Source organism: Podarcis gaigeae, assembly GCF_964106915.1.
Source record: "Podarcis gaigeae genome assembly, chromosome: 8".
In the NCBI taxonomy this organism is placed as follows: domain Eukaryota; kingdom Metazoa; phylum Chordata; class Lepidosauria; order Squamata; family Lacertidae; genus Podarcis; species Podarcis gaigeae.
In genome coordinates, this window is record NC_139684.1 from 78,521,635 (window position 1) to 78,538,266 (window position 16,632).

The following is a 16,632-nucleotide window of genomic DNA, read 5'->3' on the forward strand; positions in this document are numbered from 1 at the left end:
GCCATTTATTCCAGCAACAAAATCATCAAGTTTGCTGATGACACTACGGTGGTGGGGCTCATTTCAGGAGGGGATGAGTCCGCCTATCGGGACGAGGTGGAGCGGCTTTGTGCTTGGTGTGGAGAGAACAATCTGGCTCTTAATACGACTAAGACCAAGGAATTGGTGGTGGATTACAGGAAAAAAAAGGCGGACATTCAGCCCTTGTATATCAATGGGGAACGGGTGGAGAGGGTGGCGGAATTCAGGTTTTTGGGAGTGACTATCGATCAGGGCATGACTTGGAGCGCAAATACTACTGCTCTGGTGAAGAAGGCCCAGCAGAGAATTTATTTCCTCAGACTTTTAAAGAAGAACAATCTGAGTGAGAGACTGCTGGTGTCCTTCTACCGAGGCTCCATAGAGAGCATTCTCACATACTGTATTTGTGCCTGGTTCTCCAGCTGTACAGCTAGGAAGAGGAAGGTGCTCCAGAAGGTCATAACCACAGCCCAAAGGATTATTGGTCATCCCCTCCCATCTTTGGAAGAACTGTACGGTTCCCGCTGTCTTAGGAAAGCAAACAATATCCTGCAGGATGCATCTCACCCGGGACACAGTCTGTTTGTACTACTGCCTTCTGGCAGGAGATACAGAAACATCAAGTCAAGGACAAATAGACTGAAAAATAGTTTCTATCCAAGAGCTGTGGCCTTCTTAAATGCAGTAACTCGATAGTGTGACCTGGGAGTTTGATGGGTGTGGGTGTGGGTGTGGCTGGAATGTGGTTTGTTTGGTTGTTGTTGTTGTGTTGCTTTTGTTGTTTTTAAGGGATGGCATCCAATTTCGTTGCACTTGTGCAATGTTGCACTTGTGTAATGACAATAAAGAATCTATCTATCTATCTATCTATCACACTTCCAGTTATGTCACTTTCTTGGCACTCTCTAAATGTTATGGAATGTGACTCAAAACAACAAAACTGCACACATGCACAAAGAAAATACAGAGGTGTGTTACAGCACTATGTTGTATGCAAGCAAATAACAAGGTGTGTTGTCGTGGTATGTGTGGCAGTGGAGGGGTTCCCAAGAAAGGCTCTAATACGTTTTGTTTTGGCCATCAGCAACACAACAGCCCTGCAGCACAGCCAGTAGATCCTTAATCTCCAGTAGTTGCTGTCACCACGCTCTCACTTACTCCTGCAGTCCCAGTTGGGAGAAAACTTGGAGCACACTGAAGCAATCACTTTTTCAAAGGTTTGGAGCCAGTACCACAACACTCCTCTGATTGTGGTTTGTCTCAAAGTTTAGTGGCACCCATACTCTTTCTGAGTCTCCAAGGACTCAGAAGAGTGTGTTGGTCACCTACATCTCTTATCCTAAACTCACAATAGGTTCTACGCATGTGTGGATTCTAAAACCCCGAAATTTGAAGACATGTACACTTCAGCAGTCAATTTAAGAAACCTACTAGGAATTAAGGTAACAGGGAAACATGAAGAAAGTCAAAGCAGAATACAAAATGAACCCAAGCACTGTGGCTCTAAACTAAACCAATCTTAACCAAAGCACATCACTTGTTGTTCAGGTTTACTCACAAAGAATCATCATTTTTTAGAAGATTCCATCTTGGAACCACAGTGCTGGAAAGGCAGCTGGATCCCCTGCTGTTGGAAGGGGAACAAACTGCAAGAAGCAGCTCAGTTTTTTAAAGAGCCACTCCTCTCTTATGGGAACGGAGAAGCCTTGGCTATTTCTGATCAAGTTTTTTTGGTCCCTGAAATAGGCCCTTTAAGTATCCTCTTTGCTAAGAAGAGGCTTGACTCAGAATTGATGTGCAGCTCAGGCTCTTTCTTCACAGCATGTTTCCTGGCAGAATTTCGTGGGCCCCAGAAAGAGAAATCTTCCAGATGTACTCAAATCCCTTGAAGAAAGCAAGACCATTATATGTCAACAGACTCTACAGGGTCTTCTGGGGAGAATCACAGGTCTGGTTCATGTGTACACTCACCTCAATTCATCTCCAGTTCTTTGGTTGTCCAGCACTTAATTACTCACCTGAATGCATGAAAGGTCATCCCTAGATACTCCAGGGACCAAATGGTGGACCTACACACCCAATTTTAATGAAACAGAAAAGACATACTCACCTAAAAAGCCCTCGAAATAATGTTTAAAGCAAAAGCCGTTGTCAATTTCGCAAAAACTCAAGTAATCGTTGGAACATATTAGATTTGCCACTTCTGTGAGGAGAGATGAAGAAACATTAAGTGGCACTACAAAGTTGCTCATTCCATGAGTAACGGCATCTACATTCACGACTAGAAATATGACCATGAGCTCAACCTTTGTTGGATATAATCCAACAAACGAAATAGGAGCAGCTTTCATCAACTCAGGATCCACTTGCAATAGTGGGTCATGTGGGATGAAAGCATCCAAAATGCTAAATAATGCTCACAAGGTCTGTAGAACTCTGTAATGTCATATGTTTGAGACAGTTATTATCTTCTCACAGTGTCCAAACAGATTTCTATGGGAAGCGTCTCCATGGCACAACTGTGGTTCCCTGTCTGTGGGATGCTCCCTCCAGCGAGGTCCACTTACATTATTTCCCTCCGGAATTTTTAATAAAGTTTTCAAAATACAATAAAATGATATCTAGAACAAACAAAATTGAAAGGAAGGAAGGAAGGAAAACAACAAAAGAAAAGAGGGGAAGGCAAAGGAAGGAAGAAATGAGAGGAGATGCTTTCCCAGGCAAGGTCTGTTAAGCACCTTCATTAACATTTTTTTTTCAGCAACAGGAAAGACTTATCTTTTGCCCAGACCTTTTGCTGCAGATGACAATTTTGCTACTGGTACTCTTATGGGAGTTGTTTTGCTTTTCATGGTATACTCTTTTTATAGTAATGGTTGTGAAATGCAAATCACTTGCTCCAGATCCAGGCGCTTTTGGAAGAAACTGTTTTTCTAGATACAGTGGTACCTCAGGTTAAGTACTTAATTCGTTCCGGAGGTCCGTACTGAACCTGAAACTGTTCTTAACCTGAAGCACCACTTTAGCTAATGGGGCCTCCCGGTGCTGCCGTGCCGCCGGAGCCCGATTTCTGTTCTCATCCTGAAGCAAAGTTCTTAACCTGAAGCACTATTTCTGGGTTGGCAGAGTCTGGAACCTGAAGCGTATGTAACCTGAGGTACCACTGTACATTTCAATCAGGATTTAGGCCTGGTTTTGGCACAGAAACTGCTTTGGTTGCCTTGTATGATGACCTCTGGAAACAAGGGAAACATGTCCCTGTTCATTCCCCTGCCGGCTGTCCAATGTTTTGCGGTTGTTCCAGTCCTACTTGGATGGTCATTTCCAGAGGGTGTTGCTTGGGGGGTGTTTTTCAGACCCATGGAGCCTTCAATGTGGGATTCTCCAGTGCTTAATCCTATCCCTTATGCTTTTCAATATCTACCTGAAACCACTAGGTGGGATTATCTGGAAATTTGGAGCATTGCAACAATATGCTGGTGACACTCAACTCTATTTCTCCTTTGCTTCTGCAGGTGAGGCAGTGGAAGTGCTGGACTGGTGCCTTGCCTCAATAATGGACTGAATCAGAGCCAAAAAAAACTGAAGCCAAGTAAGAATCCAGGTAGGAATGAGGCACTGTGTCCTAGACCGGAAGGGTGGGAGATTGCCTGCTCTTGATGGGGTTACACTTCCTTTGAAGGAGCAGCTTCATAGCTTGGGGTACTCCTAGTTCCTTTGCTGTCACTTGAGGCTCAGCTGGCCTCAGCAGCACAGAGTGCTTTCCATCAGCATTGGGTTGTGGCCCAGCTACACCCATATCTGGACAAGGATAGCCTTACTACTGTCATCTACACTCTTGTAACCTCAAGGTTAGATTGCTACAATGCAGTATAAGTGGGGCTGCCTCTGAAGACGGTTCAGAATCTTCAGCTAGTTTCAGCAGCCAGGTTGCTCACCTGAGCAAGATGGTTTGAGCACATTACACTGATATAAGAATTAGAGACCCAAGGTGCATATGCCTATTATTTTAATAATGTTTCAATGTTTCACTTCAATTGCATCTCAACAAATGAAACTGATCTGTAGAAAATGTAACTTGAAAACAGAAACTTTAATAAAAAATACATGAAATAAAGAATGTATTAGGCTTGATTTTCATGTGTTCTGCATTTGTGAGTCTCTCCCTCCTCCTACGCTGCATTTCATGTCTCCTTATGTAATCCTGAAAGTGGTACAAATGGCAGGATGTTTTAGCACAAGAGTATAAATCAGCTATCTTTCAAACTATCTGAGACCCAGGAAGAGGATTTTATGATGCTCTTCCCTCACTGAAGGCAAGGTTGCCAAGGTAATGTGAGGAGAATCAGAACTTACAGGGTTAAACAGTTCTGTGTGACGTCTCACATTCTGAGGCGTGGTTATGTTCACATACGAGAATCTTTCTTTGTGTGTGAGTTCTCTTTCGGTTTTGGCTGAGAGGCAAGAGGATGTCCGCTCTCTTGCCGGGAAGAGTTATGATGTTTTTCTCATTAAAAAGACTGTTGGAGATAAGCAAGAAGCCTGCATTCTGTCTGATTTATTATCCACACACAAGGCAATGCTTCCTCCCGCTGCTGAACTCTGCTAAGGACTAAGAGAGCTAAGGGAGAGAGCTGAGGAAGCTCAAGTTTTTGATCAGCACCAACGTCCATCGGCGCAGCAGAAGCGTACTGGGTGCCATCTTATTGCACAGGTTATGGGAAGCTAGCCAAGCTTTGGAAGCTGTTGCCATGTTGTGCCTGTGTGTGTGGGAGAAACCAGCTGGAGCTCCTGCCTAACGTTTGAGGCAGCGATGCTCGCTGGGGAGGATCTCATCTTCAGGACCGGGTGCCAAGAGGAGCTGCTGTCACGTGAGTAGGCTCAGCCCCAGGGGAGAAGATGACAGACAGCCAGGAGTCATACTCCATCCCTTTCGAAAAGTTAAATGCGAGAAATTGGGATGAGTGGTCCAGGAAGCTGAAGACCTGGCTGGTAGCCAAGGGTCTGTGGGAGGCGATCCGAGGGCCCCCACAACAAGCTGCAGCTGGAGCTACAGCAGCAGAAGTTGCAGCTGCCCAAGCCTCACAGAGGAAAGACCAGGAAGCCCTAGGAGCTATCGTGCTCAGTTTGGAGGGCTCACAGCTACCTTTGGTGCAGAGTCTTGACAGTGCCCAGGCTGTTTGGCAGGAGCTGGAGAGGGTTTGTCAAGAAACCACAGCGGAAGCCAAAAGCCACGTCCCCAGATGCAGTACAGCCTCAAGGAGAGCTGCTGGCAAGGTTGGGGGGGCAGAGAAGACCAAAGGCAAGTTTGCAAAGTTTTCCACTGGTCGCTTGTGTAACGAGCAGGAACGCTGTCTCAGAGAGGGCCGAGCTGGCGCAGAGAGCCCTGCCGGTAGCAGAGGGGAGCCAGGCCAGCAGAAGGCACAGTTCAGGTTTTTTCCACTCGGCGATGTTTTGTCTGCAGGTCTGTTGACTATTTGCGTGGATCCTGTCCGTGGAGAGCCAGAGAGGCCGGGCAGGATGTCTCCAAGGTCGCTTCCCATGGCAGTCAGCCAGGTTTCCATGGCAGCCAGTCTAGGAGAGGAGGCCAGCGTGGGAATGCGAAGGGAGGACGTGACACAGGAAGTGAGAAGGACGGTTCTCCTTATCACCTAGCTGCCTCCATGGCAACACTGAAAGACAACACCAGTGAGTTAAGGGGGACGCTAAGATAGCACAGGCGAAGTGTGCTAATGTTCCCACTCATGATTCGTGTGCTCACTTGTGGCACAGGAGAATGTCGCATAGCTGTTGGAAATATATCCAAAAGTTGCCCGAATGCACTGAAGGTTGCAAGTTGAAAGCATGTGATAAATTCCTAGATTGTAGGGCATGCAAAAGAGCAAAGGTAAAAAGGTGCAGTTATCCCAGATCGGAGAGGGTAACCACAAAGCCTTTTGAGCTTGTGCTCAAACCTCTTTAGACCCATGCCAAAGCCAAGTCTGGGCAGGACCAGATTTGTGCTCACGCTGACAGATGATTTTTCTAGGAACGTCTTCTACAAACGTCTTCTCACTGAAACGGAAAAGCGAGGCAGCGCAACTGATCAAAGACTGGATTGCAGCAGTGGAACTACAGTTTTCCACCAAGGTGCAGAGTTTCCAGAGTGACCGAGGTGGAGAGTTCACTGGGTCTGCTCTGCAGAGTTTCTTCCGCCAGAAGGGAATAGGTCACAGGTTGACGGTTGCTGCTTCTCCTCAGGAGAATGGCATAGCTGAGCGCAGGAACAGAATGCTAGCTGAGGCAGCTGACGCTCTACTGGTTTTTTTAATGAATATTTATTAGCATTTTCAAAAAAACACCAAAAACAACAATTAAACAAAAAATAACAAAAATCCAAAATTTAAAAGAAAAAAACCGTTAAAAACACATAAAATTCCAATTACTTATTTTCATTTAACTTATTTCTCAGACCTCCTCTCACCTCCCCTTCTTGTATTCCAATTTAAATTATTAATTCAGCAAATCCTTATTATCCAAATTTAAACTTCCATACTTAAACATCGTTGCTCATTCTTAAACATTTTTCCTAAAGTCGACCAAAATTTCCCTTCCACGGCTTTCCCCAGTTCCAAACAAGTAGCAGAACAGAATAAAAACAAAGCAAGTTATAATTATATACCCTTTGGATTCCCAGACTCCACCCACCCCTTTCCCAGTTTCAGTCCCCAACAAGTGTTCATCAGCTCAATATCTTGTCTAGCCTGGAGATCTCACATCCAAGGCTTTTAAATCTCTTTCAGTTCCTCTCTGCTGGCCTTTTTGATAGTCCTTAATGTTGAACCCCAGATTTCGGAGAGGCTTCGGCCCATCAGGATCCATATTTTTTCCAGCCAGCCCTCCATGCTTGAAAATAGAGCCTATGGGGTACCCCAACATACTCCTTTCAAGTCCAAATGTCCCCAAAGCTCCAACTTCCACCTTGATCAAATTTATAATCCTTCGGTCTTCAGATCTCCACATGAGGGGATCTCTCAGTTTTAGGCTCACCAATTCAGGCCAGGCTTTCCACATCAAATTGTTATTCTCCTTTATTGCCTTCATGTCAGGCCACAAATTGCAACTCTCATTTGACATCTGGGAAATTACAGCTCCTCCTTCCTTTTCTTCAGGAACAGCACATGTCTCCTTCTCCATATTCTCATAACTCTCAAGTTTCTCTATTTGTCCAGTTGTATGAGCTTCCTGCTTCAAATCCTTATCAACTTCAATAAAATTGTTTGCTGCTGAGACCAGAGTTATGACACTTGTAGCCAAAACATCAATTTCACCTTGTAACTTTCCCAAGAGAACAAATGTTCTATCCAATTCAGTCTGAATTTTCCCTCCTCCAGCCATTCTTGTAATGTCCTAAACCCCCTCTAAGGGGATTTTAGTTTCTTAATGTTTTTCAGCTCAAATCCAATAGTCAATTTAATTTGTATCAGTCCTTCCTTATTCTCAACAAATTGTAACAAATATAACCAGCAGAAGCAACAGAAACAAAGTTCTCTTTTTCCCTCTGACAGCCAATTTGACAGCTGTCAAACTCCTCAGTACTTCATCAACAGGCTCTCTCGCGGGACACTCCCAGGTCCGGGGGTGTGTGTGAAACTTCAGCTCCCAAAGTTAATCTTTTATCCTCCAGTAAAATTTCTTATAGTGTCAAACCATGAAGGTTGAAGTCTTTTAGAAAAGGGGAAAAAAGGATCCTCTTGACCTTAGATAGCAGGTTCTTTGCTTTAAATTACTTACAAAGAGGGGGGGTGGACTTCCTTTTTAACCCTTCCCCGCTCGTTCCTAATTCAACAAAGATTTTTCTTTAAATTCCGAATTCCATATTACTCACGGGTTTTTACTTTAAAGTCCAATTGTTCCAAGGAAAAGGTCAGCGCTCTCCGACAATGGCTTGCGGCTTCACTCCGCAGAAGGAGCAATGTACTCTCAGCACCGCGCCGCACCCCTCCCCGTTACGAAGCCTTTAAAAAGGCTCCTTCGCAGTTGGGGGGCGCAAATGGTGCCCGCTGAGTCAGCAGGTTCACAGGCATCCGCGCCTGTGATTTTTAAGGGTCCCCGCGTCGCCGCCGCGGACAAGACCCGATCCTGCAGAGCCGATTCCCTCCGGAGCTCAGAGGGAATCCGCTATTAGTCGATGGCACTAACCCGGAAGTCCCTGACACTCTACTGTTTGACTCTGGTTTGCCTCAGAGTTTTTGGGCTGAAGCTTGGAGGACGGGCAACTTCACGTTGAACAGGTCCTATAGCTCTGTTGTAGGTGAAATAACGTACTTCTTGCTGCACCGGAAGAAGCTGAAAGTGCACTACTTCCATGTGTTTGGTTGTGAAGCTTGGGTGCTTGTGCCAAAGGCTCAATGAAAGAAAAGTGACCCGAGGTCCCGAAAAATGATCTTTTGTGGTACGAGCCTGTGACAAAAGGGTGGAGGTTTGCCTATCCAGAAGGTGATTAGTCCAGGATTCTAGTCAGCAGAAGTGCTGAGTTCTGTGAGCAGAATGGTTGGTCAAGGATCCATGCGAATCCTGACGTTCTCTCAGAATGTCTGTCTGATTCTTATCAGGAGGGAGAGTTAGAAGCTGAACCTGTTGATGAGGATCAGGTCTCTGACGAGGGTCAAGAACAGGGGTGGGTATCTCCACAGGTTGTTAAAAGAGAGCCCAAGAGTGAGCCTTCGTCTCCCGTTAGCAAAGTGAAGAATGCCTGAAGACGCAGTAAGTCAGAGGGGGAGTCTTCTGGTGTCAGAGACACACTTGCTGGCCCCAGAGGGTCAGAGGGGGCACCTGAGACAGTGCTCAGACGGTCCGCACACACCACAAAGGGGGTACCACCTGAGAGGTTTGAGGTCACCAGCGCGTGGGTTGGTTTTGCGCAGTGCGAACCTGAGAGTTTTGAGGAGGTTCAACAGTTGCCTGAGACAGAAGCCAGGAAGTGGCAAGAGGCAATGGGAAAGGAGTTGAACTCAATGAGGTCTTTAGATGTGTGCTCGACCACAAAGCTGCCAGAGGGCAGGCAGGCCGAGAGCTGTGCACAGACAGATAGACAGGTGCAAAGTTTTGCCAAAGAGCTTGGTAAGAAGTTTAAGCTCAAAAACCTTGGTCGTGTTCAGATTTATCTAGGCGTTAAGATAGACAAGTCTGAGAATGGGAGTTTCTTGCTCAGTCAGAAAGGCAAGATTGAGCAGTTGCTTGAGAATTTCCGAATGTCTGACTATGCAGGGGTCAGAACGCCCATGGAGTCCAACTCTGTGAAGGGTTGTGTTTGGGGTGAGTTATACTAACAGTTTCCCTCAGGATGCGAGACGAGAGGGGGTGTGAGGAGAATCAGAACTTACAGGGTTAAACAGTTCTGTGTGACGTCTCACATTCTGAGGCGTGGTTATGTTCACATACGAGAATCTTTCTTTGTGTGTGTGAGTTCTCTTTCGGTTTTGGCTGAGAGGCAAGAGGATGTCCGCTCTCTCGCCAGGAAGAGTTATGATGTTTTTCTCATTAAAAAGACTGTTGGAGATAAGCAAGAAGCCTGCATTCTGTCTGATTTATTATCCACACACAAGGCAACGCTTCCTCCCGCTGCTGAACTCTGCTAAGGACTAAGAGAGCTAAGGGAGAGAGCTGAGGGAGCTCAAGTTTTCGATCGGCACCGACGTCCATCAGCGCAGCAGAAGTGTACTGGGTGCCATCTTATCACACAGGTAACACCAGACATCCAAGACCTAAAATGGTCAAATGGTCTGGGCACATCGGGGCCACTCCAAGGTGATTGGAGGAGTGAAGATACCAGTATGGAGCCATAAATGTGTTTTATCTCCAGACCTGTAACCTTCCCTGATCTATACAAAGATGTTTTATGACTCTTTGTTGGCTCTGTTTGAACTACTATATAAGCTTTTGTTCTGAAGTGCCTTGGGGCAGACCTTCTCACATTGAGTTGAGTGAGCTCTGTTCTGTTGCGATAGCTATAATAAATGCTGGGTCCTTAAATATAGATGCTGGACTTGAAAATTGTTTCCTTGGTTCTATGGTTTATTCAAAAGGTGGTTGTTCCTCACCTGGGTAACGAACAAGGTAGTGTATGTGGAGAGATTCAGAACTTACAGGGTTAAGAAGTTCTGAGTGACGTCTCACATTCTGATGTGTGATTTGGAAGGAGGGAGGAGTTTTCCTCACTGTCTTCTTTGTTTCTGAAGGAGAAGGCAGCCATGAATGCTAGCAGCCCAGGAGAATCTGAGAAATGTTGAGCTGTAAATATTCTGCTGTAATAAAGGCTAATAAATAAACACACAAATGCCTAGTGTGTTTGCATGGATCTAAAGCAACAGTTTTTTCTCCGCTGTGTTTACTCTGCAAGGCATGACGGAGCGAAGCATCGGCGTAGCATGAGGGAAACGTGCCGGACCCGAAGATCGCTTTAAACTGGGGGGCTAATTGGGATCGTAAACCAATTAGTCACGCTTAATTATTCAACAGGTTATGGACTCTAATTACTCCTATAAAACTGTTGCGAAGTCTGCCGGTGTGCTTTGAAGTCAGCTGGGAAAACGCTGGAGCCAGCTGGCAAGACGTTGAGTCCTGCCTGATGCTGAGAGGCAGAGGAGCTCGCTGAGGGAATCGCTTCTCCGGAAACAGGAGCTGAGAGCTGAGAGCAGCTGACCCCGTGCGCTGGAAGAGCTGACTGGATACGTGAGTACAGCTGGGGCCCTGGGGAGAACATGGCGGAAGGCCACGATTCATACGCAGTCCCATTTGAAAAATTGGATGGCAAAAACTGGCAGGAATGGAGCAGAAGGCTGAAGGCATGGCTGGTAGTGAAGGGGCTGTGGGAGGCTGTTCAGGGACCTCCACTACCCACACCAGTGGCAGGTGCTTCAGCGGCAGATATTGCAGATGCCCGTGCTTCACAGAGAAGAAATCAGAGAGCCCCGGGAGCTATTGTGCTTAGTTTGGATGGCTCACAGCTGCCTTTGGTAGAGGGGCTGGAGAATGCTTGTGAGGCCTATCAAGTGTTGGAAAGGGTGCACCACAGAACCACGGCTGGGGCAATGATCCACACCACCAGACGCTTGTTTGAGATGAAGTTACGTCCTGGGGATAGCATCAGGAAGCATGTAACTGAGATGCTGTCTGTGTTTAACCAGCTGAGACTGTTGCAAGTCAACTTTACTGAGGAGCTGAAAGTGTACATTTTGCTCAGCTCCCTGGACAAGAGTTATGACAATTTGTGTCTAACTCTGGAATCGATGGATCCCCAAGCGTTGACGCTTAATTACGTCACAGGACGCTTATCTGATGAAGAAGAACGGCGCCTCAGAGAGGGCAGAGCTGGCACCGGGAGCTCTGGTTGTAAGGGCGGAGCCAAGCCAGCGGAATGCACGGTTCAGGCTTTTTCCACTATTCGTCGTTGCTTTATTTGTAATTCAACTGAACATCTGTGTCGCTTTTGCCCCCACCAGAGCAGAGAGACGAGGCAGGATGTTGTCAAGGTCGTTTCTCATGGGAACCAGCCAGGTTTCCATGGTAACCAGCCCGGCAAGGGAGCCAGGCGTGGGAACGCGCAAAGCGGACGTGCAGAGACAATGAGGATGCCTATCAGCAGACAGGCAGTCTTGCAATGTTTGAGACCAGCTCTGAGAGAGACAATGAACTCTGTTTTGTAATTGACTCCGGGGCGAACAGAAACCTGATTCCTTAGGCCCCTGCTGTCAAGATGTGGAATTGCAAGGCAATTCCGGCTGGGAAAACTGTTCAGTTTGCAAATGGGGCAAAGAAAAATGTAACTAACGTTGCAAATATCTTTCTTTCTGTTTTGCAGGAGCAGGTGGAGGTTTGCACTGTACCTGGGATGCGTCATTGTCTTTTATCTGTCCCTTATTTGTTGAAAAAGGGGTTTAAGGTTTACTTTGAACATGATGTTTGCACAATCTCCAAGGGAGAGAAGCAGCTAGTCAAAGTTGAAAAGGGGCAGAATGATCTCTTCATTCTTAAATGAAGAGCCAGTGTGGTGTAGTGGTTAAGAGCGGTAGCCTCGTAATCTGGGGAACCGGGTTCACGTCTCCGCTCCTCCACATGCAGCTGCTGGGTGACCTTGGGCCAGTCACACTTCTTTGAAGTCTCTCAGCCCCACTCACCTCACAGAGTGTTTGTTGTGGGGGAGGAAGGGAAAGGAGAATGTTAGCCGCTTTGAGACTCCTTAAAGGGAGTGAAAGGCGGGATATCAAATCCAAACTCTTCTTCTTCTCTTCTTCTTAAAATGCCTCTGGAGGGTGAGGGGAAGGTTAAGAGGGCACAAGCGTTGCGTGCTACAGTTCCCACTCATGTTTCATGTGCGTGTGCATGGCACAAGAAGACAGCCCAGTTCTCTTGAAGAAATCCAGGTGTTACCAGAGTACACCAAAGGTTGTAAAATTAGGGAATGTGGAAAGACCCTAAGTTGTAAGGCTTGCAGAAAGGCAAAGGTGAAAGGGTCAGTTACCCCAGGGTGGAGAGGGTAACCACAAAACCTTTTGAACTTGTTCACATAGATCTGTTGGGTCCCATGGAGGAACCAAGTCTGGGAGGAGCCAGATATCTGCTAACGATGCAGGATGATTTTTCGCAGAATTCCTGGACTCATGCTCTGAAATCCAAGGGAGATGCAGCGCAACTGATTGAAAGTTGGGTTGAGGACGTGGAACTAAGGTTCTCCACCAAGGTGCAAGCAGTCACTAGTGACCGAGGTGCAGAGTTTACTGGGTCTGCTTTGCAGAAGTTCTTTCACCAGAAAGGGATACGTCACAAGGTGACTTCTCCTCAAGAGAGGGGGGTGGCAGAGCTCAGAAGTGAGGCTCTGGTTAAGGCTACACAGGTGTTGCTGTCAGACTCTGGGTTACCTCCAAGCTTTTGGATGGAGGCAATTAAGAATGTGAATTTCACCTGGAATCGGTCCTACAATTCAGTGGTAGGTGACACGCCTTTTTTTCTGCTTCACGGAAGGAAACCCCAGATTCATTTTCTCCGTCCTTTCGGGTCAGCCGCATCTGTGCCGGTGCCTAAGGCTTTGCGAGGGCCAGGTGGACCCAAGTTCCAGAAAATGATCTTCTGTGGGTATGAGCCGGCTTCTAAAGCATGGAGATTTGCATATCCATAGGTGATCAGAGTAAGCTTCTGATCAGTAAACATGCTGAGTTCTATGAGCAGGATGGTAGGTCAAAGACTCCTGCAAGGCGTGATGTTCTGTCAGAATGTCTGTCTGATTCAGAGCAGGAAGATTCTGAGGAGGAGGAAGGACCTGTTGCTGATGACCAGGTCACTGACCAAGGTCAGGAACAGGATGGGGCATCTTCACAAGTTGTTAAAAGAGAGCCCAAGAGTGAGCCTAGGTCTCCTGTTAGCGTAATGCAGAGAATTCGAAGACGCTTTAAGTCAGAGGGGGAATCCCGTGATGCAGAGGACACACCTACTGGCCGCAGTGAGTCAGAGGAAATACCTGAGTTTGTGCCCAGGCGGTCCAGTCGCACAACGAAGGGCATTCCACCTGAGAGGTATCTGGCCACAGGGGCGTGGGTTGGTTTCGCACAGGGCGAACCTGAGAGTTGTGAGGATGTTCCACAGGTGCCTGACAGGAACGTCAGGAGAAGGCGCAAGGCATTGGGGAAGGGATTGATCTCACAGAGGTCTGTAAAGGTACATCCACAGGTCGCGTCAGAATGCAAGACGAGAGGGCTTGTGGAGAGATTCAGAACTTACAGGGTTAAGAAGTTCTGAGTGACGTCTCACATTCTGATGTGTGATTTGGAAGGAGGGAGGAGTTTTCCTCACTGTCTTCTTTGTTTCTGAAGGAGAAGGCAGCCATGAATGCTAGCAGCCCAGGAGAATCTGAGAAATGTTGAGCTGTAAATATTCTGCTGTAATAAAGGCTAATAAATAAACACACAAATGCCTAGTGTGTTTGCATGGATCTAAAGCAACAGTTTTTTCTCCGCTGTGTTTACTCTGCAAGGCGTGACGGAGCGAAGCATCGGCGCAGCCTGAGGGAAACGTGCCGGACCCGAAGATCGCTGTAAGCTGGGGGGCTAATTGGGATCGTAATCCAATTAGTCACGCTTAATTATTCAACAGTGTAGGGGTGCATCATTACCCCAACACTGATCCTGGTCTGACTTCACTGGCTACCAATTAGTTTCTGGGCTCAATTCAAAGTGATGGTTTTGACCTCTAAAGCTTTAAACAGCTCAGGACCGCAATACCTCAAGGATCACCTCTTTCCATATGAACCCACCCAGATCGTGATATCATCTTCTAAGGCCCTTCTTCATGTGTCTCATCCCCAAGAGGTCTGGAGCCTGGCAATACAAAAAAGGCATTTTCTGCAGTAATTCTCCACTTGTGGAATGCTTGCAAGGGACGCTTGCTTGCAGTCTTCATTATATGCCTTTAGGCACCAGGTAAAAACGTTCCTCTTTAACCAAGCCTTTGTTTGATTGGCATCTTATGCCCCTTTAAAATGTGTTGGGGGAGTTATAGTTTGTTTTTGTTTTGATGGTGTATTTTGTGGTTTTATATTCTGATTTTATTCTGTGAACCACCCTGAACGTCCGGGTATAGGGTGGTATACAAATTTTAGCAACAGCAAGTACTTGGAGACTATCAGGTACCAAGCATCTAACATATCTAAATAAGAAGATGATGATGGAGGAGGAGGAAGAAGGCACTCTCCCTGCCCCCAGATACAAATGCATTTAATGGAGAAAGTGAGGACATCTACAACTTAAGTCATTATTCATTTTATTATTGTATCGCAGAGGAAACTGTGGACAGACAACCTTCTTTCCTTTCACTGAATTTCATGCTGCTGATTCTCAGGGAAATCTGGCAAATTGGCCTGTGTTCTATCAACTTAATCCACTTAGTTATTAGTAATTTTATTAACTAACAATTATCCATTTGTTCCTTATAAAGACAGTGTCCTTCACTGCCACCACTGCCAAATATTGTTAATTTGATAAATGCAGAAACACAACACAATTTTATTTGCCACACCAGTTTATTTTGATTATGAAGGAAGGAAGAATTACCCCATAAACCATAGCATGAGACATAGCTCCCAAGCCCCACATTTCTCTATGCTCTGCATCCCATTCAGCCTCCACCAAATGCCAGATAAAAGACACAGGAGTCCTGTGAATTCCAGAAACTCTGCAAAGCCACCATCAGAGAGGCAATCTCCACCTCTACCGATGCTGCAAGTGGTGGGATCCAAAATGATGGAGACATTCTTCTCTCCTAACTACCCTTCATTGTTGAGCTTCCTTCCAGAAGGCAGAGTATCGCCGCATCGTGCTTCTGTTATAGTGCCTGAAAGGTAGTCATAATACGGTGATGTCCTAGCCAACTCACAAAATGTTGGAGTGGCACAGCCGCTATAAACCTTAGCAGGAACCGAACTGTCATCTGGTAAAGAGAAAGAGGCATGGTCACATGTGTATTTTTTTGTTATTATGCAAGAGTGGCTTAATCCACATTCTGGGATGGGGAGAGAGAGAGGCTCAATGTTGCATTCTGGATCATCACTTCATAGGCTCAACTATATACTGCATAATACTGTAATAGGTTCGGGGGGGGGGGGAAACCCTGCCCTTCCCCACAAAACATGAAATCTTTTTTTCTGGCAGGAAGTTGCAAACAGAATAAGAGAGCAACCAACCCACCCTGGCAAACTGTCTTTCTAATCTCCCTCACATTTATTGGCAGTGATACTTACTGTGAACAAGGACAAACTCAAAGCATCGAGTCTCATCACCACGACATCTGAGATTTCTCAACTTTAGACAATCTTCTGGGCCAGAAGCATGATAGGACGGACACCTTAGCCCATTTAAATTATGTCCTGGCCCTGCCAAAAGCAATCCATACAATAAATACATGGATTCAGCCCATATATCTCCATAAAAAATTCCAAGGCCTTGGTTCTACAATGCTGCCAGAGGGTTTCATTAATCAAGCAGACAATGCAGATCTGGTTATTACCTTGAATACCTAGACTGAGATGCCAGCAGTTGGACTGCAGGACTTCATCTGCCTGGATGGTGTGTTTTGGGATGGGGAGAGAGAAGCCAGACAGGCTTCAGGTGGTAGGCCATCCACTTGTGAGCCAGGATCAGCCCTGGTAGGCATATGTTCCAACATTTCTTGAGAGGACATTGGGACATCTCCCGCCCCCACCCTCCCACAAACACATGGATATGGCTAGGAAAACCCAGACGTTTGGCAGCCCTACATTATGTTGTTTACTTTGTTACTATGTTGTAAACTATGCTGTCACCTATTGCTGAAGGGTATACACACACACACACACACACACACACATATATATATATATATATTTAAAATAGTAAATACAGCTTGTTGTTGTTGTTGTTGTTATTATTATTATTATTATTATTATTATTATTATTAGTATTATTAGTATTATTTGTATTCAGAACATTTATATATGTTTTATATACCACAATACAGTCTCAAAGTGGTTTGCCATTCTGTTTCACAAATGCACATAATCTGCCCAGTCACTCCAGTATCTATTACTCAAGTCACCATCCCCTA

General features: G+C 46.0%; 1 protein-coding gene across 5 annotated transcripts in view; it reads right to left on the reverse strand.

The window, feature by feature from the left end:
* LOC310851733 (uncharacterized protein) overlaps window positions 1-16,632 on the reverse strand; it is a 112,063-nt gene that overhangs the window by 28,602 nt on the left and 66,829 nt on the right. For 3 of the 5 annotated variants that reach the window (XR_014567796.1, XR_014567798.1, XM_083754398.1), the window contains 2 exons: window positions 15,791-15,922; window positions 15,055-15,480 (listed from right to left, as the gene is read on the reverse strand). Coding sequence is in view for 1 of the 5 variants with exons in the window: in XM_083754398.1 (XP_083610524.1) it covers window positions 15,317-15,480; window positions 15,791-15,922 (296 nt within the window). In the remaining 4 variants the exon portion in view is untranslated. Of the gene's footprint in view, window positions 1-15,054; window positions 15,481-15,790; window positions 15,923-16,632 lie in introns of those variants that run through there. The other 2 variants (XR_014567797.1, XR_014567795.1) reach the window with 2 other exon arrangements.